At 39.9% G+C, this 25,222-nt stretch overlaps 1 protein-coding gene across 1 annotated transcript in view; it reads right to left on the bottom strand.

The window, feature by feature from the left end:
- The window catches only part of LAMA4 (laminin subunit alpha 4), a 175,758-nt gene that overhangs the window by 15,897 nt on the left and 134,639 nt on the right, over nucleotides 1-25,222 (bottom strand). Inside the window, exons 33-36 of the mRNA XM_033936948.1 lie at nucleotides 23,499-23,632; nucleotides 11,214-11,403; nucleotides 9,990-10,145; nucleotides 7,444-7,603 (exon numbers count right to left, since the gene is read on the bottom strand). Of these exons, the coding sequence (XP_033792839.1) occupies nucleotides 7,444-7,603; nucleotides 9,990-10,145; nucleotides 11,214-11,403; nucleotides 23,499-23,632 (640 nt within the window). The remainder of the gene's footprint in view (nucleotides 1-7,443; nucleotides 7,604-9,989; nucleotides 10,146-11,213; nucleotides 11,404-23,498; nucleotides 23,633-25,222) is intronic.

Genomic DNA, 25,222 nt, shown 5'->3' with positions numbered 1-25,222 from the left:
GATAAAAGGAATGGAAAACCTTTCATACGCTGAGAGACTGGAGAAACTGGGTCTCTTTTCCCTGGAGAAGAGGAGACTTAGAGGGGATATGATAGAAACATAGAAACATAGAAATTGACGGCAGAAAAGGGCCATAGCCCATCGAGTCTGCCCATACCAATGATTCACTCCCTGATTCTTACTCTCCTGGAGATCCCACATGAATATCCCATTTTCTCTTGAATTCTAACACGCTGCTGGCCTCAATCACCCGCTGAGGCAGCTCGTTCCAATGATCGACCACCCTTTCGGTGAAGAAGTACTTCGTAGCATCACCCCGAAATTTCCCTCCCCTGATTTTTAGCGAGTGTCCTCTGGTTACCGAGGGCCCTGTAAGACTGAAGATATCATCTTTCACCTCTATACGCCCAGTAATATACTTAAAGGTCTCAATCATGTCCCCTCTCTCTCTTCGCTCCTCCAGTGAGTACATTCGCAGTTTTTTTAACCTTTCTTCATACGTGAGATCCTTGAGCCCCAAGACCATCTTGGTAGCCATTCGCTGAACCGACTCAATTCTCAACACATCTTTTCGGTAGTGTGGTCTCCAGAATTGAACACAATATTCGAGATGAGGTCTCACCATGGATCTGTACAGTGGCATTATGACTTCAGGTTTTCTGCTGACAAAACCCCTACGGATACAGCCCATCATTTGTCTTGCCTTGGACGAAGCCTTCTCCACTTGATTGGCAGCCTTCATGTCGTCGCTAATGATCACTCCTAAATCCCGTTCCACCGTGGTCCTGGACAAGGTTTCACCATTTAGTGTGTAAGTTCTGTGTGGATTTTTTTTGCCTAGGTGCATTACTTTACATTTTTTAGCATTAAAGCCTAGCTGCCAAGTTGATGACCACTGTTCAAGCTTTTTTAGGTCCTGCGTCATAAAGTCAGGCACACTGCTTTTATTAACTATGTTGCATAGTTTGGCATCGTCGGCAAACAGTGATACTTTTCCTCTAAGTCCTAGGGTCAAATCTCCTATGAATAAATTGAATAGAATCGGCCCTAAGACGGAGCCCTGAGGTACTCCACTCATCACTGCTGACGTTTTGGAGGGGGTACCGTTTACCATCACCCTTTGAAGCCTACCATCTAGCCAATCCCTTACCCATGTAGTGAATGTATCTCCTAATCCCATCGATTTTAGTTTGTTCAACAGCCTGCGGTGTGGGACGCTATCAAAAGCTTTGCTGAAGTCCAAATATATCACGTCAAGGGACTCACCGGCATCCAGATGATTGGTCACCCAATCAAAGAAGTCAATCAGATTAGATTGGCAGGACCTTCCCCTGGTAAATCCGTGTTGATGAGGATCACGTAAATTTTCTTCGTCTAGAATTTTGTCAAGTTCCTGTTTGATCAGTGTTTCCATGAGTTTGCACACTATGGATGTTAGACCGGTGAGTCTCACATCCATAGTGTGCAAACTCATGGAAACACTGATCAAACAGGAACTTGACAAAATTCTAGACGAAGAAAATTTACGTGATCCTCATCAACACGGATTTACCAGGGGAAGGTCCTGCCAATCTAATCTGATTGACTTCTTTGATTGGGTGACCAATCATCTGGATGCCGGTGAGTCCCTTGACGTGATATATTTGGACTTCAGCAAAGCTTTTGATAGCGTCCCACACCGCAGGCTGTTGAACAAACTAAAATCGATGGGATTAGGAGATACATTTACTACATGGGTAAGGGATTGGCTAGATGGTAGGCTTCAAAGGGTGATGGTAAACGGTACCCCCTCCAAAACGTCAGAGACTTATAAGATCATGAGGGGCATAGAGAGAGTAGAGAGGGACAGATTCTTCAAACTTTCAAAAAATAAAAGAACAAGAGGCCATTCGGAAAAGTTGAAAGGGGACAGATTCAATACAAATGCCAGGAAGTTCTTCTTTACCCAACGTGTGGTGGACACTTGGAATGCGCTTCCAGAGGATGTTATAGGGCAGAATACAGTACTGGGATTTAAGAGAGGATTGGACATTTTTCTGCTGGAAAAGGGAATAGAAGGGTATAAATAGAGGATTACTGCTCAGGTCCTGGACCTGTTGGGCCGCCGCATGAGCGGACTGCTGGGCAGGATGGACCTCAGGTCTGACCCAACAGAGGCATTGCTTATGTTCTTAAGTAAGGGGAGGAATGGTGGAATATAAACCTCGGTTTATATTAGTTATTATTTTTCTCCTAAAAAGGGAGACAAAAATGGTATCTCAGTTTATATTTGGATGGGTGTTATATTCGAGTATATACGGTATATATCGTAATTCCCAGATTTATGTTCTGGCTTTCTGTTATTGTAATCTGCATAGAACTGAGTAGGTTTTGCAGAATATAAATTTGAAGTGTAATGTAGTATACACACACAATACTTGCGACTATAGCAACATTACTCCTACCTCAATTAACAATAACCTCGACCTTCAAATTGAAGAATTTTCCGCACTAGTTCTAGAAGAGCAATCCAACATCTGGTCCAATAAAACCTATACCTTGATGGACACAATGGCCCCCCTAATGATCTGTACTAAAACTCACAATTCTAAAAAGAAACCCTGGTACACTACTGAACTGTCCCTTCTTTGACTTCAGTTACGTTCCACCGAACATCTATGGAGACGTAAGCGCTCTACCTCCATGCTGCGTAAATACAAAGACCAAGCAACCCATTACAAAAATACAATACAGGCAGTCAAGAAACAATACTATGCTAAACATATTGCCACAGCCCGTAACTCATCAGCACTCTACTCTATTGTCAGGTCCCTCTCCCCTTAGGCTTAAAAACCAACCCCAAATATTAATCAACCTACAGCTCAGGATCTCGCAAGTTACTTCAAAAATAAAATTAGCTCTGTAGGCGAAAAACTTTCCAAACAATCTGACCACGAATCACTTAGGGCTTGTTTTACAAAGCCGTGCTAGCGACTGCTGCATGGTAACATCCCTGAAGCCCATGGGCTTTGTAAAACAGGCTGTTAATCTTACCACTTCAGAAATCACTCTCCCTTTCAGTTCCCTCTCAGATTTCCAACAATGAAATTCAGATGAAATTCAGAGAACCATCCAGACCCTAAACATTTCAAACAACTCCCTAGAAACTATACCTCCTAACATCTTGAAAAAACACTTCTCGAAATTTGGTCCCTTTCTCCACAAAATGATCTATAAAAGTCTTTCTATAGGCTTTATGCCCAATCGATGGAAATTAGCTGTAGTATTCCCTAGGATCAAACAATCTAATATCTCTGAAGAAGAAATCAGCAACTACCAACCCATTGCTAATCTACTGTTTCTGGCCAAATTAACTGAAAGCTGGTTTTTAACCAACTTTCCAATTTTGTAGAAAAAAAACAACGCTCTCCCCCCATACCAGACAGGTTTTTGAGCTCATCATTCCACCGAACTTTAACTAATCGGTCTAGTTGCAAACATCCGCTACTTCCAAGGCCACCACAAGTCAGTCCTCCTGATATCACTTGACCTGACATCTGCTTTTGATACCATTGATCACACCTTACTACTTAACAGATTACAATCATATGCAGATTACTTTCATATGCTGAGAGATTAGAGAAACTGGGGCTCTTTTCCCTGGAAAAGCAGAGACTTAGAGGGGACATGATAGAGACTTACAAGATCATGAAAGGCATAAAGTGGAGAGGGACAGATTCTTCAAACTTTCAAAAACTGCAAGAACGAGAGGGCATTCGGAAAAATTAAAAGGGGACAGATTCATAACCAAGGAAGTTCTTCTTTACCCAAAGGGTGGTGGACACCTGGAATGCGCTTCCAGAGGGTGTGATAGGACAGAGTATGGTATTCGGGTTCAAGAAGAGATTAGATAATTTCCTGTTGGAAAAGGAGATAGAAAGGTATAGATAGAGAATTACTTTACAGGTCCTGGACCTGATGGGCCGCCACGTGAGCGGACTGCTGGGCATGATGGACCTCTGGTCTGACCCAGCAGAGGCACTACTTATGTTCTTAATCCATAGGTATCACAGGGACTTCACTGCAATGGTTCACGCCTTGTTTTCAGAATTGTAATTACAAAGTTCAAGTTAATGATACCACAACTTCAACAATAACTCAAACCTATGGCGTTCCACAAGGTTCTATTCTCTCTTCCCTCCTTTTCAATATCTTCTTTCCCTGGCACAATCTATAGGTTTTACTATCTTTGCATATGCTGACGATATCCAGTTACTTAATCCCCTGAACTCTGTTACATCAGAAGAAATCGAAAAAAATCAATAATAAACTTAACAAGAACAACTTTTGGTTTTGGCAAAACAAGCTTTCCTTAAACATCTCCAAATCCAAGGGCGTATTTTTCTCTACTTTTCCAAAAAGTACTCTGAACCATCCAATCAGCATTGATTCACGCACTATCCAACTTGACAATAAAATCAAACTCCTAGGAGTTATTGATGAAGATCTTAACTTTCATCACCAAATCAGCAATGTCACTCAGAAATGCTTTTACAAACTAAGACTCATCCGCTCTATTTTTTCCTTACTAGATCCTTCCTCCATCAACATTCTGATTCACTCCTTTGTTATCTCCAACACTGACTACTGCAATACCTTGTATCAAAGTATTACACAAAAGGAAATTTGCTGGCTTCAACTATTACAAAACACCGCAGTCAGACTCACTGGCTACCCATTCTTCATCGCATCACTTACAAAACACCTCTGTTAACATTTAAAACCAAGCAGTCTAATTCACCCACATTTATCGACAAACTTCTCATTCCATATGCCCCTACCTGAAATCTGCGTTCCACGACTCAAAATCTATTTTCTGTCCCCTCTATTCGTGAACTATTTCTTGATTCTACCCGCAAAACCATTTTCTCAGTCACTGTCCCCATGTTATGAAACAACCTTCCGTCAGATCTTAGACAAGAAACATCTCTTGAAAAATTCAAATGTAAACTAAAAACCTTCCTCTTTCAAGATGCCTACTCACTCTGATTCCATTCACTTAGAGCCCTAACAGCTTCTACGCAGTCGGCAGTACCGAACTGAAACGCTTCTTTTGAAGCGACCCCTACCCTAGTGTGCTAAAGCCCCTCCATTTCTTTCCTCCCTTTTAAGATTTTATTTTCTCATTATATTTAAGCTCTTACCTTTTCCCATTTTTCCTTTTTGTTCTAGTAAGTCTATTTGTTCTGTTGTCCCTTCAACTTTTAAGTTTTTGTTTTATTTTAACAATATTTTGATAATTGTAAACCATTTAGGTATGCTTTTGATAAATGGTATAATCAAAGATGAAATAAACTTGGAAACTTAGGATCATAGGGCATCTGATAACAGATGGCCTGCAAGTGAGTTCTGCAAGTGGTCATACTAGGTTCTGGAAGTAGCCACAGTTTGTTGGCTCTGGCCAATGACCACTCCTGCAACAACTGAGACAGACAGGAGAGGCCAGAGGGTAAATAACAGAGGATACTTCTGCTAACTGAAGGCCCAGGATGCTACCACCTTAGTATAGACCAGTTCCAGTGGAGGAGGAAGAGGAAAGGACTGGACCTTGACTTGGGCAGCAGCACATGAAAGATTAACAACTGGCTTTTGGGAACTCTACATTTCTGTTTCAGTTTCATCTTAGATATAAAGTCATCTCAGCCCACCCAACAGAGTTCAAAATACACAATCTGCTTGGGTTTGGCAAGGCTTATTCTCCATCTCCACACATGCCTCTGCTTAAAGTCCCTTTTCTCTCCAACTTTACCAGCTGTACCTCAGCCAAAAGAATTAAGTCCCATTGCTAAAGTTAACTTAGTAACATAGAGAGTTTCAGAAAGAGGTCAGGGGAATAATTTTGGGAGTAAGATACTTATAATAGCCCCTCTGTGTTTGGATGCCTAAAGGGAAGACATTGGATGTGTAGTCTTGATTTTGGCAGCCAGAGAAAACCGAAATCTGGGTGTTCGGATCCTCTTTCTCTGCCTCGCTCCCTCATGTGGCACTTACAAATTGAGCTTGGAGGGCTGACAGCCCCTGTGGCAAACCCCCTCCTTCCCACTGAATTACAAAAGTTATGCTAGGGGTCATCAATCTCCACCAACCCTGGCATTCTTCCTCCATCCTAGCTCTTTATAAATGTGATGAAGCCTGGTGGCCCTCACCCACCAGAACCTAAACTACAAGGAGGCCACAGACCTGGCTTGCTGCCCTTCTCCCTGACTTGACCTTTAACATGGTTCTGCAGCATGTAGAGCAGGACCCAGCAGATGCAGTAAGACAGCTTCTCTTCCCTCCAGCTAGCACATCCCAATCTGCTCTTTTAACCAACTATAGCATAGCCCAAGTCTGATCAATTCTCTCTTGAAACCTCTATCCTTCCTATAGATACTGAAGCTGCTTTATATATTCTGTAAGATAGAAGCTTTGATTACACCCTTGGCTGGAGTGGAAAGAAACCTCTGTGGCCTCTTTGTTATAGATATCAGACTTCTTCTACTGACTTGTTGAATATCTACCCTTTGGGCTTCTGGGCTTGCTGTCCCCCTGGAGCCTTGCAGCTAGCTCTCCCTTGTCTTTTAACTTGTGTATTCAGTGATGGGCCCAACAGGAGCAAGCTCAGATTAGTTGGGACATTTCTTCTCTGCCTTTGAGACTGCTCTTTGAAGGCACATCAATAATAACAGTTGCATCTGTGCTCCAGAATCTCCATGCCAATCTCTTGGCATATATTTTGTTTCCTGAGTCCTAGTGTTGGCCTGTGCTTTTGCTTTGTGAACATGTGCTGGGATATTTATTGTTCCTGAACAAACTGATATCACACAGAATCCTTGAACTTTGTTCCAGGTCTGGTCAGCTTAAAGGTCCCAGCCCGCAGGAACTCAATTTCCCCTTCCTATCCTGCAAATTTTGTTGCTATCCCTTCCCCTACCCCATTCCTCTAAGCTCTGCCTTAACCACACAAGCCTCGAACACTTGATTTTGTGCAGATGAGGCTTGAGCTTGCAGGAATGGGGCAGGGACAAGAAAAGAACTCTTGGGGACAGGGAAAATTTTGTCCCCATGTCATTCTCTAGTCTTCATCTAGTGAGATACAACCTCTAAAACTGAACTCAGTGCCAGCAGCTTGTACAGGGGCATTATCACCACTTTCTTTCAGTTAGTTATGCTCCTCTCTATTGAGCTTAGCATCCTTCTGGATGTTTCCTACCACCTTGAGTTCCTCGGATATTCCTGCAGTCTCTCATGGTCCATGCATACCAGCTTCTCTTCACTTTCAACGAAGGACACTTTCAAATGGCCAAATTTTAGAAAATGAACAGGTGAGAAAGTCTGCACTTTTTTGACTCTCTAGTATGGCAGCTAGGAAAGGTTACAGCTGTCTTAGATTACACAGGAAATCAGAGCGAGCTGCATACGCACCCAGAACCACATATCCTCCCTCTGCTGAAAAGTATGTTCCCGCCTCGGTAGGGCCTTCAAAACAAGGGGTGACGCCGAAGGTCTGAGATGCTACGGAAACAGTCTGCCCATTAATCTGGAAGTTGCTTAGGCAGCCAGTGAAGCTGCGTATGGAGGAATCCTAAAAAAAGAAAAGCAGTTAGCAGAAGGGTCACCTTTGTAAGCTAAACAGGGATCACTTTATTTCCTTTATGTTTTCTTTTCTTTCTATGTAGGGTAACCAAATGGCTCCAGAAAAAGGATTGTGACATCTGGGTTTTACTTCCTTTGAAAGCAATGGAAGTAAGACCTGGATATCTCAATCTGTCCTCGTTTTTCTGGAGCTATTTCTATGGATTACTTGAAGAACCAGAAAAACGCCATTTCTAGTCAGGTCTGTAATCCCTGAGAACTGCACGTCCAAGCCATAGCAAATCAGTCTACAAATGCCACTTCTACCCACAGCCAAAAGAGCTTTTGCCCCTTCCTATACCCCAACCAGATAACTGAGGTCTAATGATCAACATTTATTAGTTATTCCCTCACTTAAAATTATTAATACATGGCGGCATTTTATTTTTTCTGTTACAGCTCCTCAAACATGGAACTCCCTCCCCATTTACTTAAGAGAAGAAAACAATTTAGATAAATTTAAGAGCAATCTAAAAAGCTTTCTTTTCAAAGAAGCTTTTGATACTTAAAAAACTTGACTAGGAGTTTCATTTCATTTCCATAACCTCTTTAAGGTTTATTGTTTATACCCTCCCTATTGTTTTTTTTACCATAATTGTCTTCTTTTCTATCAGCAATTTGTATTTCTCTACCCATCCTTTCCCCTCGTTTTTACATGTTTGTACTGTTAGTCTTTAACATGTTACGTTTATTTAGTTTCTGCTTGTTTTGCTGCCCCCTTAATTGTATGTAATTTTAATGATATGTTGATCGCTTAGAAATTTGAGTAAGCGATTAATCAAATATACAATAAACTTGAAACTTGACTTGAAGCACATACCATCCTATTTCAGCTTCTGTCTGACGCCTAGATGCTAGTTTTGAGGATTGTACGAGGTAGCTAGGGCTGTACCAGTTATTCCAGGAGTAACGGAAGAAGGTTTCTCAGAATCAGTATTAAAAAGACTAAATCCCTTTAACATAACACATGCTAGCTGTGGTGGGGTGGGAAAGGGCGAACAGAGAAGTTGGGCATGCCAGTGTGATCTTGGGTAAGGGGTGCTGTGTGCTAATTTGATGGCTTGATCAAGTTAAGTCGAATAAGACGGGAAGCAGTATGGGCCTCTTGGTATGTCAGGTTGCCCCCAATAAGGATATAGGTATATTGGGTGTTGCCATGGTCAGATTAAGCCAGATGGGTATGAACTTGCTGACCCCTATTAATGAGGAAAATGGATGCAATATATTGATTTGGTTGGATTCATTACTCCTTTGAGTAGGCCAGTCCACTGCTGATTGAATTCTATACTTGACTGTCAGCCAGTGTACTTCTATTTAAAATTGCATGTATGGTTCACAGGGCTATATATGGAGAAAGCTCGACTGGGCTAACTTCAGCCATCCAAGTTTTACACTCCTTCTATGACTCAATGCTATAAATGGCCTCTTCCCTCTCCACGTCAAGCTCAGACAAAGTCACTCTTTGAATCCACCTTCAAGTTTCAGGGCCCCAAAATTTGGAACTGCTAAGAATGGAATTGGTTCAACGATTGGCGACCAAGATGGTCTCAGGGCTCAAGGATATCCCATATGAAGAATGTCTCGGTAAGTTGCACCTTTATTCTCTCGAGGAACGCAGAGAGAGGGGTGACATGATAGAGACGTTCAAATACGTTACTGGCCGTATTGAGGTGGAAGAAGACATCTTCCTTACAGGCCCTATGGCGACAAGAGGGCATCCGCTAAAAATCAGGGGCGGGAAATTCCATAGCGACACTAGGAAGTACTTTTTCACCAAAAGGGTTGTTGACCGTTGGAACGATCAGGTAGTTGAGGCCAGTAATGTGACTGACTTTAAGAACAAACGTGGGCTCACTTCAAAGAAGAACTTAGAGGGGAGGGTTATTTGAGTGGTCAGACTTGTTGGGCCGAAGGCCCTTTTCTGCCGTCATATTCTATGTTTCTATGTTTCAACCTGCTTATATCAGACCTCCTCCTATCTTAAATTTAGGAAGGTGCTAAAAACGCATCTGTTTTCATTATAGTCTTGCTATGATTCATAATGTCTATGATACTAACCTTATTTTATCTAAGCCACAGTGATTCTCAATTAACATTTGTGAGGTATAAGAAAGAATATAGTGTGATTTTTAATTTACAAAGCATTGCTCATGCCACTGCATTCATCTCACTGTTTTGTATTTGTCATAGCTCTGGGCACTTGGTTATAGCACTTTCAGATCCAGCACTAACAGCCGAGCTCTATGTATAGTCAGCCCCTATATTGAAGTGGCCTAGTGTAGGAGGATGCACATCTATAGTGGTACAACCAGCTGTGTAGCAGAAGTGGACCTTACCTGGATGTGCTTCGAGGCTTTTCCTGGAGCCACACCTCCTAAAGAAAGGGGCCCATGGACGTGCCAAGGAAAGGTGGAGGTGGGGACGATCTTCTCCTGCACTCTTAGACCATCAATTATCAGGCGCCCCACGTTCCTTCCTCGTGTAAATACCACCTAAGAGAGCAGAGCCACAGAAGACTGGTCAGTACTTCTCGGGGAACATCCGACAGCCATCCTTTTGTGCTCCAGAACAGCAACAGGCCTCCCAGCTCTGGAGACTGGGATTGTTCTCCCTTGAGAAGAGGAGACTGCGAGGGGAAATGATCGAGACTTTCAAAATACTGAAAGGAATCGACCAAATAGAGCAGGATAAAAAACTATTTACAATGTCCAATGTGACAAGGACAACAGGACATGGACTAAAGCTAAGGGGGGACAGGTTCAAGACAAATATCAGGAAGTTCTGCTTCACGCATCAAGTGGTGGAAACCTGGAATGCTCTCCCAGAAGAGGTAATTGCGGAATCCACTATTCTAGAGTTTAAGGGTAAGTTAGATGTACACCTCCTTATGAGTGGCTTAAGGTGACATAAGTACAGGTAAGCTAGATGCGCATCTCTTATGAGAAGCTTAGAGTGATATGGGGACTAATACTATGCCAGGGTACACCTGGCGGGGCCTCCGCATGTGCGGATCGCCAGACTTGATGGACCTAGGATCTGTTCCAGAGATGGCACTTCTTATGTTCTTATGCTAGTCCTCTGGAGGCATAGAGCACTGCTTTCTCGTTCCTCCTAGAAGGCAACCAGAACCTGGTGCAACATTCTCTTCCCAGAAGGATCAAGCATATGGGTCAGGCACATGGTGCGGTGCTCTTCCTCCCAGGGGGATGAAGCACATAATGCAGCGCTGACTCTCCCAGAGGGATCAAGCACAGGGTACAACGCTGTCTCTTCCAGCAGGATCAAGCATACAGTGCAGTACTTTTCCTCCCAGCAGAGAGTGAACAAGTAATTTGCCATTACTATGGAAAGAAAGAGAATCAAGCAGACGGGTCTTTGAACACATGATGGTAGAATTCTCTAGGAACATCGAGCACTCTGGTATAGTAATTTTCCTTCTGGAATGATTAAATATCTAGTGTAACTGTCCCCAGCCCTCACACTGTTCCAGAATTCAGCCATCCAGCAATGACCTTTTGCACAGTGTCGCAGTCCAGCTCGCCACATCCCTAGTCCCTTACACTATGCCATAGCCCATCCGTGTACTTCTCCTGACTTCTGATTTTCAGCTTCTTGGGGCCCATATTAAACATGAAATTCAGCTTCCCTTGAGCTAGAAAGAGGGTCAGGAAGTTCTGCTCTTCCTTGTCGGAGACATAGAAGATCATCCCGCTGGAAGAATGCGTTCTCAGGCTGAGAGAAAGCTGTGCCCTGGAAAAGAAACCCATCAAGATTCATTCAATCAAAGTGCAAGACAGAAAGGTTTATAAGACATATTCCAATTGTAATACTCATCTCTTGTTAGAGTATAAAAAATAAGGTGTCAAGCTGAGGTCCCACCTGTGCCCTGAGATATCTGCCACCATCCTCCCAGTCCCATAATGCCATGCACTTTTTAACCCCCCTCCCCTCCAAGAAACGTTCCTTGCATAGGAAGTGAGCTGCTCCCTCCCCCTCAAATGGCCCACTGACTTGATTTTTTAGGAATGGTCTCCCTTCACAAATTTCAGTCTTGGAACTGCCATTTTGCCTGGCCCTTGGACAGCTCTCATTTGTGAGCTCTTGAGTGTTCTGTGTACAAATCTGCTCTGCCAGCCCTGACTTCAACCTGTTTCCCGACCACTTCCTTGCCTGCTGTTTCAGTGTCTTCCCTAATGTCTTGGTATAGCACCCTACACCCATCTTCAGCCTCCTTCGTCTGTGATCAGGGGCTACTCTGCCTCTGAGAAATACACTTTGGCCTCATGAAACATAGAAATAGACAGCAGATAAGGGCCACGGCCCATCTAGTCTGCCCACCCCATGCTCCAAGTTCTGGTAGCCTCTGAGTAGCTGAGGCCTCAACCAGAAGGGAAAGGGGACTGTTTTGCAAAGTCAGTATATTCCACCAGCCACCCCAAGAACTATGACTTTTCAGTCCAATAGCCATAGAGCATTTGTCATGGTGGTTTACCTGGCTGTGTCCTATAATGTCTGATAATACTATCATTATTCCGGTCTCCTAAATTGTATCCTACAAATATGAAGCATAATCTATTTAGATTTTCAGTGTTTCCACTTAGATAGAACCACTGAAAATCTGCATGTTAAGCCATGGAACTTGTTAACAAATGATGTGGTTGCTGTAGTTAATGTATATGGATTAAAAAAAAAGTTTGGCCAGGTTTCTGGAGGAAAAGTCCCTAAACTAGGTACAGCTGAGATCAGTATCTTAGAATCTGGCTACTGTTTGGAATTCTGCCAGGTACTTGTGACCTGCACTGGCAGGATACTGGGCTAGATGGACCATTGATCTGATCCAGGACCTCAGATAACACCACCATTTAACCAACTATAACTCTGAAAGTGTCACTAACCTCCCAATCTCCCACACCTGTGACTTCAGTTGTACTGTGAGATATGTGTAACAGCTTATAAATTGTATTACATGAAAAGTGAAATCAAGATCATTCTCCCAGGCTGTCTTATCCTTCATGTGTCCAGCCACCGCTCCATGCTTCCCTTCCCCCATCTCCAGGGGGCAGTTTGCAGTCTCACATACAAAGCCATGAAACTCTGCATCTGAACTACGACAGAGTGGAAAGTGGCTTTTGCTGCCCTGACCTAACCCAACCCATCCTCTCAAGTTAAAACCTTTGAAGGTCTTCTTTCCCAGGCCTACTACCTTCACTTTGTCATACCTCCTGCTGTATCCTTCCTTTTCTGTACATGTGGCTAGTCTTTCTCAATCCTGCCTACAGATACAGTTCAGGGGGGTGTAAAATTAGTCTCCACAAGCCCCAGCAATGCCCAATAAACCTTTCCTAGAGCTGTGGCAGCCACTCAGGGCTCAGCACTTCTATAGCCAGTCTTCCCTATTTATGTAGTCTGGTTTATAAAGGGTAAGTTACATAAGAATAGCCTTACTGGGTCCATCTAGCCCAGTAGCACATCCTCACCATAGCCAATCCAGGTCACTAGTACCTGACAAAAACCCAAATTGTAGCAGCAGTCTATGCCACAGATCCAGGGCAACCAGTGGTTTCTCCCATATCTGTCTCAATAGCAAACTATGGGCATTTCCTCCAGGAACTTGTCCAAACCTTTTTTAAAATCAGCTACATTAGCCGCTCTTACCATATCCTTTGGCAATGTGTTCCAGAGCTTAATGGTTTTCTGAGAGAAAAAATATTTCCTCTTATTAATTTTAAAAGTATTTCCCTGTAACTTCATCGAGTGTCCCCTAGTCTTTGTAATTTTTGACAGAGTGAAAAATCGATCCATTTTGTAGACTTCAATCATATCTCCCCTCATCCGTCTCTTTTCCAAGCTGAAGAGCCCTAACCGTTTTAGTCTTTCCTCATATGAGAGGAGTTCCATCCTCTTTATCATCTTGGTTGCTCTTCTTTGAACCTTTTCTACAGCCACTATATCTTTCTTGAGATAAGGAGACCAAAATTGAATGCAATACTCCAGGTGAGGTCACACCATAGAGAGATACAGAGGCATTATAATCAGTGGCATACCTAGCATATGTGATACCCAGGGCCCATCATTTTTTGACACCCCCCATCTGTATGAAAAACATGATTTTTAGTAACAAGCCACACGTCACACATGAATATCTAGGAAAAGGCAGCATCTTACATACTGCAGTGAGCAGTACATCAATAAACCCATTGTAAAACTAAACAAGCCAGACTAGTACAGATCAATCCTACACAGTCAATCCTAACAGAAAACCATGTCTTGGGGCGGGCGTGGCTTGGACGCGAATGCTGACGGTCGGGTGAAGGAGAAGCTCCGTACAAATAAGCTTATTTTGCAGAGTTTGCTACAAAAAATGATTTCCCATGATCTTGATCTTGTGATAGATTAAAATCTACCTCCTTAGCTGAGACGGAGAGACGTTTTGAAAGATGAAAATCAAAAGTAAAATTGCCGTTTTTTCTATCCTGAGAGGGGAGGTGTGAAAAGCAGAAGATTAACGAAATTTGAAACTGCTGGTGAGCTACCTAGCAACAAAGATAAAATTTTCTTCTTTATAAATAATATATGAGGAGGTTGGTGCCTGTCATACTATAGAGATAGGCTGTTTTGAAGTGGCTCTCCTATGCCGGTGATGAAACGAGGTATGCTGTAAAACCTACTTGGCAACGGTTTTTTTTTTTTTTTTTTAAAAACTGTTTCCTTGCTGCCAATTTCGCAAAAGGAATTGCGAATGACTAATATAAACATAGATATAATGTAATATCAATCTCCTCTGCTGAAATTGAAAAAGATCCCGATATAGAGGATTGTTGGTTTTTTCTTTCTCTTCAGCGCTTGGGCTGTGAGAAAGATGACAGAATAAAGGATTAACGGGTTTTTTTTTTTTTTTTTGACCTGAAGAAAGGTAATATCGAGGTAGTTGAGAGGCGCTGAAAACTGATGGGGACATATACTTCAAGAATACTAGAGTAAAGAAAAGGATATACTAGACGGAATACTGCTCTCCTCAGTAAGGGCTGCGATTGGGCTTATAAGAGGAGAGCCAGAAAAAAGGATTACCGAGTTTTCAGCGCTGATGCAAAGTGTCAACAATAAAAAAGTGACTAACGGATTTAGTAAAATAAATCTGTAAAAAGATTGACCAGCAGTATCTAAAAAATCTAAGGAAAAGAAAGGCTGCTAATTTGAATGTTATTGCCTTCATAAAGGCAGAGATAAGGCTTGAAGGAGGAGAAACAGAGAAAAGGACTACCGACATTTTTTTTTTTTTTTTTTACTCACAGCAATAGAACTTGAGACAAATAACTGACAGTTGCTCTAAGAATACTGAAATAAAAGTTTTGAGCCTGTTCTAAATATAAGATTGGGACAGATAATTAAGAAAAGAGAAAGGAAGAAAAAAGGATAAAGGAAAGAAAAAAAAAAAAAAAAAACAACAAAATTTTTTCTATTTTAAAAGATAGAAACAAATCCTGAAAGAAAATTACTCATCAATTTTTTTATAAATTGAAATAGCAAAATAGTAAAAACATAAATTGAAGACTTAAAAGAAAAGAGACAAGCGACAAAATATTGAAACTGATACAAAGAGACAGTGAAGATAGGCTGAGATAAAGAGAAGAGAAGAATAACAGAAGATGACATCTAAAAAACAAAACAAGTGTGATTCAGAAGCAAGTGGTTCCGGTATTGGTAGCAGCAATAAAAGATCAAAACCAGAGCCAAATAACACACCCTCAAAAGTTCCGTTGCCATCGGATGAAAGACCCGACGTCTTAGAAGAGTTGAGACAAATTAAAGAAATAGTATTAGACAGCAATAAAAAACTAAAAAAAGCAATTGAAGATGCTGCAATTCTCACCAAAAGAGTGGATATAGTTGAAAATAGAATAAATGACCTAGAAAACAATACAGAACAACTGAATACAGACATGAGAAAATCTAAAATAATATGGAAAGAAGTTGAAGAAATTAAAAAAGACTTGGAAGACAGCCGAAATCGAGAAAGAAGAAATAATTTAAGGATCATCGGGATTCCGGAAGGGGTAGAAAAAAATGACCCTATAACATTCCTGGAACAATTTCTACCTAAAATACTACCTTTAAAATTCAAAACTGCATTAGAAATAGAAAGAGCACACAGAATACCAACACAGAATAAAAACCTTCAATCAAGACCAAGAACTTTAATATTTAAACTTTTGAGACACCAACAAGCAGTAGAAATCTGCCAACTCGCAAAAGAAAACAAAAACCTCAAATGTCAGGACGCAAGAATCCACATTGTCCCTGACTTTGCAAAAGAAACTGCATCAAGAAGAAAACAATTTCTAGACATGAGACCCCAACTACGAGCTCTAGGGGCAAGATATGGCCTTCTTTATCCAGCAGTAATGAAAATCACCATAGCCAACAAAACTCAAAACTTTTCAGATCCTACAAAACTTCAGGATTTCCTCGATCAATATGAACAGCCAATGACCTCTTAAACAAGAACTTAATATCGAATACTACATTTGTATTTATATTTATATTTATATTTAAACTAATAAAACATAAAGATTAGATATGGAATACAAATGTAGAATTCGATACAGAAACAGAACTTTCAACACCAACTGAAAAGAATGGGAAGAACATGGAACTATGATTTGAACTGCAAGAACATTCTAAACAAAGAAACTGGAAAAAAGTTTGTCACATGTTGTCATATGTAATAATCTCCTTAAAGAATAGGGAAAGAATATAATTCATACATAATATTTAAAAATGAAAACATTTCTTGTTACCACTTAGAATTCACTGTTAGTAAACATTTACTTTATTATACAATACAAACCAAAACATAATAATAAACTCAAAAAATAAATTAAACATTGGGAATTTATAATAGAATGAAATAAATTAAAACATTTCTAAAAGGGGAAATAAATTTAAAAAGATAAAATAAATAATAATGGTAGTAAATATAGATATATATTGTAATAGCTTGTAGGAGTTATATACACCTAACCTCAATATGCGTATCCAAGTGGTCATATTAAAAAGGGGAGGGAAGGGAGGGAAGGGAGGGAAGGAAAGGGGGAAAAATAATGGAGAATGGGATAAAGAAGAAAAAGGAGATATTATAAAATATTTTAAGTACTGGGAAAAAAAAAAATTTAAGGAAAATAATTCATATAATTTTAAGGAAAATATATCAAAAATACATAAATGGATCTTAAAATAATATCCTTAAACGTTAATGGTCTAAATCATATGATAAAAAAGAAAAAAGCACTATTATTTTTAAAAAGGCAAAATGCGGATTTATGCTTTATACAAGAGACCCACCTCTCAAATATTGAATCTAGTAAACTACAAGGAGGTTGGGTCAAACATTGTTTTTTCTCACCAGCTACAAAGAAAAAAGCAGGTGTTGCTATTCTGGTAAATAAAAAATGTACTGCTACATTCAAATTAAAGACAGCAGATATTAATGGAAGATGGATAATTGTGGAAATGAATATGGGAAATACTACCATGACGTTGTTAAATATATACGCCCCTAATTCGAACCAAAATGAATTTTTTAAAACTCTTCAACAATTGATTTTACCACTGGCTACTTCAAATCTAATAGTAGCGGGGGATTTCAATGCTGTTATGGATCCTATATTGGATAAAAACCCAAGTAGATATATGAAATCAATGGGCCTAGATAATTTAATACAAACTTGTGATTTAATGGATATTTGGCGTATACTTCATTTTGATGGACGGGAATTTTCATTCTGTTCTCATGTTCACAATTCTTTTTCAAGAATAGATTATATATTTATATCAAAACATCTAGCACATCAAGTAACAAAAGCTGCCATTGATCCAATCATTTTATCTGATCATGGTGGGGTATGGATTGAAATTAAGATCACAGATCAAAATACAAATAGACCAATATGGAAGTTTGATAATGCATTGCTTGCTGATCCAATATTCTGTGAAAATTTTCAAACAAAAATGAAAGAATTTTTTCAAATAAATGATAAAGATGAGATCTCTAGAGAAATATTATGGGATGCATTTAAAGCATCAATAAGAGGACAAATTATTTCTTATTCGGCATATCTTAATAAACAAAAAAAAACAACAATATACTAACTTAGAAAAAGAAATAAAAAATTTAGAATTAAAACTTATAGAAAAATGGGATTATTCTACACAACAAGAACTGTTAAAACTTAAAGGTAAATACAATGAAATAGCATCAAAAATGATAAGAAAAGATTTATTTTCTCAGCAGGCACTGTATTATGGAAACTCAAATAAGTCGGGAAGAATACTAGCAAATTACCTAAAAGTGAAAAAAAAGAAAACAAAAATAATTGCTATAAAAGATGAAAAAGGTGATACACTAACAAAAATTGAACCAATCTTAAAACAATTCCTAAAATTTTATAAATCTCTTTATTCTTCCGAGACTTATTTAAATAAAGAAAAAGAAGGTTTAGAATTCTTGAAACTATTAAAGGGTCCAAAAATTCCTGAACATATAAAGCGAAGTTTAGAAGAACAAATATCACTAAAAGAATTAGGAACAGCTTTGAAATCCCTTAGAGTTGGATCCGCTCCAGGTGGTGATGGTTATACAGTAGAATTTTATAAAACATTTCAAAATTTTTTATTACCCTATTTATTAAATCTTTTTCAATATCAACTAAATCAAGGTTGTACTAAAGGCACTATGGCAGAATCATTAACAATAGTTTTACCAAAGCCAAATAAAGATCCCACTTTGGTATCAGATTACAGACCAATTTCTTTAATAAATGTAGATGGAAAATTATTAGCAAAAATACTTGCGTTAAGATTGGCTAAAGCTCTTCCCCATATTATAAGTATGTCTCAAACAGGATTTGTTGCTCAAAGACATTCATCTCATAATACTAGATTAGCTTTCCATATGTTATACCTAACAAAGAAAATGAACGAGCCAACTTTTGCTGTTTCTTTAGATGCAGAAAAGGCTTTTGATAGAATAGAATGGACATTTATGTATCAGACATTAGATTGGTTTGGAATAGGTCCTGGATTCACACAAATGATACAAACACTATATAACTCCCCTTCTGCTAGATTATACATTAATAATACGTTTTCAGAAAAATTTAATCTACAAAGAGGAGTTAGACAAGGATGTCCTTTGTCTCCTTTATTGTTTGATATTGTTTTAGAACCCTTAATATTAGCAATCCAACAAGTAAAGGAGATACAAGGTATACCTCATTCGGATAAAGAATATAAAATATCAGCTTATGCTGATGATTTATTATTATATTTGAGGAACCCAAAATCTACCATTCCACATTTACTTGAACTGATTGAAAAATTTGGAAAATTTTCAGGATATAAGATAAACTGGAACAAATCAGAAGTACTTCCATTAAATATACATTGTACAAAAGGTTTATTTAAATCATTCTCTTTTGTTTGGAAAGAGGATGCAATTAAATATCTTGGAATTTGGATCACAAAAAATTTAGATGACACAATGAAAATTAATGAAAAAAATTTATTACAAAAAGTAACAGAGATGTGTGAGCAATGGAACCCTTTACACTTATCTTGGTGGGGAAGAATACAAACTGTTAAAATGATGATATTACCTGTAGTCTGTTACCAAATGGGAATGATACCAGTTTTCTTCCAAAATTCTTTTTATAAAAAATTAAATAAAATATTGACAAAGTTTATTTGGCTTGGGAAAAATCCCAGAATTGCTTTAGTGTCATTACAAAGATCAATTGCGGAGGGAGGGGTAAATTTTCCCAACTTTTATAGGTATCATCAAGCCTATATCTTACGTCATGGTATGTATTGGATCCTCCCAGAGCCCACTATAAATATACCAGATTGGTTTTGGCTAGAATGGAGACTTATGTTTCCATTACGTCTTAGTCATGTAGTTAGTATCACGATGCCAAGGCTATACAAAGAACATAAAATATTCATGGATACATGGAAAACTTTAAGATACATAAGTAATCTAACTCCTATTCCAATTAGTAAATCAACAACTCAAACAATTTGGTTAAACCCCAAGATCAAAATAGGCGGTTTCAAAATAATCTGGAAAAACTGGATGACAGCAGGTATTCGTATTTTAGACGACATAATAAAAAATGGTAAAATGCTGGAATTTTCACAATTGCAACATAAATTTGATCTTAATAAAACACAATATTTTAGATGGTTGCAATTGAAGCAATCCATTCAGGTAGGGTTCCCTGAATGGAAAAATCTTACTAATTATCACAGCTTGGAATTCTTGTGTTTCCAGATAAACTCAATAGGACATGAAGCTGCACAGTGGTATAAATTAATATCCGGATATATAAATAAAAAACCAAAAAATGGTCTTAGAGACATTTGGAGCATTGAGATAAAGCATCAAATTAGTGCATCTCAATGGCCACGACTTTGGTCTTGGAGGTTAAAATGTACGGTATCAGCATCTATGAGACAAACTTGGTTTTTTCTTTTACATAGAGCTTTATGGACCCCTACACGTTTACATAGAATTGATAGCTCTAAATCTAATAGATGCTGGCACTGTCATGTTGAAATTGGGACATTAGACCATCTTTTATTCTTCTGTCCATTCATCTTAACATTCTGGAAATCAATTTGGCCTCAAATTAATAGGATGTTAGAAAACCCAATAGCCTTGACATATGATACTATATTATTTGGAACAACAATGAGAACAAAAAGTCAAATATCATCAAGTAATAACAAACTTTTATTTATTTTAACTGGAATAGCAATACAACAAATCACATTTAATTGGAAAAGACATGACAGGTTAAATTACACTTTCTGGTGGAATTCTGTTTGTCACATATATAAAATGGAGCTTACCATAGCAACACAAAAAGGATATATTAATAAATTTCAAAAGATATGGAGACCATTAACAGATTTTTGTAATGAATGATTAACTTTTCCCAAGATAGAAATTTGATTAGAGGGGAATGGGGTGGGATTTTATTTTTGGTTTTTACACACTATATTAATGTTGAATGAATTTACAATAAAGTTGTTTTTAAATATTATTGATTGAATGGGAGGGAGGGAGGGGGGATTAACACATTCAAAAGAAATTATATAAATTTAGATCTACTGCATAATATTATAAATTTTGTATAAAATTAATTTTCTAAAAAATGTTAAACTTGATAATAATAAGTGTGTTTATCAAGTGTATATGTTTAAGTTTCTAATAAGTATATTTGAAACACTTGTTGTAACAAAAGAAAATGAATAAAGATTATAAACAGAAAACCATGTCTTTTCGAACACACAGAACACAGAAAACACCTTCGCCTAGTATGTAATCGCAAACTAACCCCTCCCCCTTTTACAAAACTGTTGTGTGGCTTTTAGCCACGGTGGTAACAGCTCAGATGCCAACACTAAAAAACGCTCTACAGTTTTGTAAAAAATACGTAGACAGAGGTTAAACTGAAGCACCAAGAAGCTGGACTCTGCATACAATGCAACATCACAGAAACAACGAAAAATAAATAAATATAATTTTTTCTACCTTGTCTTCTCTGGTTTCTGCTTTCCTCATCATTTTGTCACTCTCTTCCTTTCATCCACTGTCTACCCTCTCTCTGCCCCTTCTATATGGCATCTTCTCTCTTTCTATTACCGTTCTAGAAACTTTATGCATCCCCTTCCATTTCTCCCTTCACCCCCATTAGTCTGGCATCCATCTTTCTCCCTTCCCTCCTCCAATGGTCTGGCATCTCTCCTCTCCTCTCCTCTTCTTCCCTTCCCTCTCCCACACCCACATGGTCTGGCATTTCACTCTCTCCTCTCCCTTCCTCCCACTTCCATCAGCATCTGCCCCCTTTCTCTCCCTCCAACCCAATTCCATGCAGTATCTTTCCCCCTTATGTCTCTTTCCCTGCAATTCCATCAGCATCTGCCCCTTTCTCTCCCTCCACCATGCTTCCATACCACCCTGATCCCCGTTCTCACCCTTCACCATGATTCCATACCACCCTGACCCCCTTTGTCACTCTTCACCATGATTCCATACCACCCTGACCCCCCTTTGTCACCCTTCACCATGATTCCATACCACCCTGACCCCCCTTTGTCACCCTTCACCATGATTCCATACTACCCTGACCCCCTTTTGTCACCCTTCACCTTGATTCCATACCACCGACTCCCTTTCTCACCCTCCACACCCTTCCATGACACCCTGACCTCCTTTCACCACCCTACTATGCTCCTTTCTTTCTCCATCCCGCGATGACTGCTTCTGCTCCGGATGGAAGAGGTAAGTGACGTCGGAGGGGGCTGGGCCGGCAGACGCAGTTAGTTGCGGCAAGATCTCACGATGACTGCGGCTGCCGGTCCCCCCCCCCCCCGACGTCACTTACCTGTTCCAGAACACAGGCGGTAGACGGCACAGTCATCGTGGGACCTTCGTTCACTTCAGCACGGCTGTCGACTCTGCTCTAAGTACGGCAGCCTCGCTGAGTTGCCGTTTGCCGCAGCGCGGGAGGTTCCGGATCCTGCCAGCTGTGCACCTCCTTGGAGCTTGCACCTGGGGTGGACTGCCCCCCCCTTGGTATGCCACTGATTATAATATCTTTAGTCATGTTAACCGTTCCTTTTTAATATTTACTAGCATCTTGTTTGCATTTGTGGCCGCCACCGCACATCGGGTGGAAGGTTTTATCGTATTTAAAATGATACCCAGATCCCTTTCTTGGGCGCTAACCCCACCAAGGTGAACCCTAGCACTCTATTCTCATGAGTAACTTTGCCAGCCATTAGAGACACTTTCCCCATTTGTGAGCACCAGATCCAGTATCACTTTTTGTCTAAGCAGAGCCCCTTGAAAGGCTTCCACGATCTCTCCGATTCCGCAGATGGAACTTTCCAGTCCCCATCCAGGAGGTTGAAATCACCCAGCAACAGCACCTCCCCTTTCATTCCCAATTTTTTGATATGTGTAAGCAGATCTTTATCAATTTGCTGCGATTGAGTCGAAGGTTTGTAGACTAAACCCATATAGATAAAAGTTTCATCTTCTCTTTTCAAAGCGATCCATCACTACTTCCTTTTCCCAGGCCCCGCTGCATTTCAGTCGCTTGGATATTGGTCTTTACATAGAGTTCATCTATCTCTGTCCTTGCGAAAAGATTATAGCCTGGTATGTTGACATCCCATCCATGGGAATCTCTGATCACTACAACATCCAAGTCTGTCTCTACCATCAGGGCTTGCAGATCTAGACTTTGAGCGTTGGTGGTCATTGTTTTCCAGCTACTTTTCAGTGGTAATCTTATAGTTTTTAGTTTCACCTCGTATCCTGTAGCATTGCTATGAACTGAATCGCTAATGTTGTTTTCATTGCTATTTTTTTTACCATCTACGGGTGGCCACTGGAAGCAACCTCCACACATACGCCACCCCCACCTTCTAGTTGAAATGCCTAGAAACATATTGCCTGAATTTCTTACCAAGGATTCTTGTTCCTGCCATAGTAAGGTGCAGCCCGTCATTACAATACAGTCTCTTGTTCTTCCATATGTATTACCCCATCCTCTTCTTTGAACTTTTTCTAATTCTGCTATATCGTTTTGAGATACGGTGACCAGAATTGAACGCAATTCTCAAGGTAAGGTCACACCATGGAGGCGTCATAATATTCTCAATCTTATTTACCATCCCGTTTTAATAATTCCCAGCATCTTGTTTGCTTTTTTGGCCACCGCAAGGTTTAGTGTCTGGCCCAGCATGCAAGGCACCAACATGTAAGCTGAGGTTACCTCTCAGTGAAGTTCTCTGGAATATGGTAGAATTCCTGGCGGCTACTGCCTATCCCTCCATACTGGTGAGCATTCTCCACAGCCTCGAGCTGGCTGGAGAAATAGCAGGTGGGGTCATTGCGCCATTTCACTTCCTGTTAAAGAAATATGTTTCCTGTTAGAACTGGTGCAATGTTTTCTTTATCTTTCCCCTCCTTCACATAAGAAAATGACAAACAAAACCAAGCAATACAGCTCGGTGTGTGTATGGGGTGTGTGTGTGTGTGTGGGGGGGGGGGGTTATTAAAATGAGTGTCTTAGGCAGTGAAAGGCAAGCAAGAAGTTCCCTCAGGATAAACATCTGGGAGGATGAAAATGTCTTGGCTGCCATGAGTGAACTTTCAACCATTTGCTTCCCCGTCGCAGACACAGCAGTGGTCATGCTCATATTCAAAAGCACCAGTACAGTTGTTGGCAGTGCCGACAGAGGGTAGTGCCTTTTCAATAAAATATATTTATTTCTTTAATCGTTTTCTATCCCATTCTCACTAACCAGCTCAGAATGGGTTCCAGGTTAACATACATAACATAGAGGAAACACGTTACAATGTGCTGTAGTTGCAAGATTTTCAGTACAAGTTTTTATCCTAACGTGACACATATCGGGATCTGGTACCAATATACATTTCTTTATAATCCATCGGTCTAGGGCAGGGGGGGTTAGGTGATGAGGTAAGTTTTTATTGCATTCCTAAAGTTGAGGAGTCCTTCAAGGGATCTGAACTGTGGGGGCAGTCGATTCTAGTGGCTCAGTATGAAGTGCCTCCCAAGCGTATATGAATCCAAGGGCAGCACTATGGTATACTTTCAGATCCCTCTGAGATATATAAGGCTACAAGTCAAATCTCCACTATTATTTGTACTCATGCTGGTATCCCGTTACAAAGGATCCTTAGCCAATTCCAACATCAAAGGCATTGAAATAGGGAAACATGAATTTAAAGTGGTAGCTTTTGCAGACAATCTCTTGGTTCATATCTGTGACCTGCAGATATCATTGACAGCCTTGATGGACCCAGAATGGAAGCACCTCACACAATGATTTACAGCAGCTGGGATGATGGATTTCCATTTAAATGGGCAGACACTTTTTTTCATTACTTGAGTATCCACCTCGCTGCTAACCCATCAGACCTCTGCTCCTTGAAAGTGCAAGACCTGATGAGATTGACCAGGAGGCAGTTACATAGTTGGAAAAATCTCCCCTTGTTCTTATATGGACAGATTTGTTTATTCCGAATGTGTCTGTTTCCAAAATGGGTTTACATTTTACAGTTGCTTCCCTTGAAATTGTTGTGGAAAGATCTTTTAACCATTCCAAAAGAACTGACTTGCTTCTATTGGGGAGATTAAAAAAACTAATCTGAAAATGGCATATTTATATGGAAACTGGAGGCAGGAGGGTCTAGGATTGCCAGATGTTTGGAAGTACATTCAGGCTGCTGTGCTTCGTCATCTATGCAACTGGAGACTAGATAGACATGACAACACACCCTAGACTTAGAAAAGCCATCTTCACTGAGTGTGCAAATCCTTTTACATGACACAACCTTGAATTATGGGACAAGTTAAAGGAAAAGGCAGTTTTTGGACATTAGCACCTCTTACAGGGATTTTGTTCTTGGACAGGAAGGGGAACAAGAGCCTGCATTCTTTGTTATTAATTCATGGATGATGACGATCAG

Source organism: Geotrypetes seraphini, chromosome 3 (assembly GCF_902459505.1).
Source record: "Geotrypetes seraphini chromosome 3, aGeoSer1.1, whole genome shotgun sequence".
Taxonomy (NCBI): domain Eukaryota; kingdom Metazoa; phylum Chordata; class Amphibia; order Gymnophiona; family Dermophiidae; genus Geotrypetes; species Geotrypetes seraphini.
Note: the sequence above shows the minus strand (reverse complement) of the source record. Positions and strands in the feature narration are given on the sequence as shown.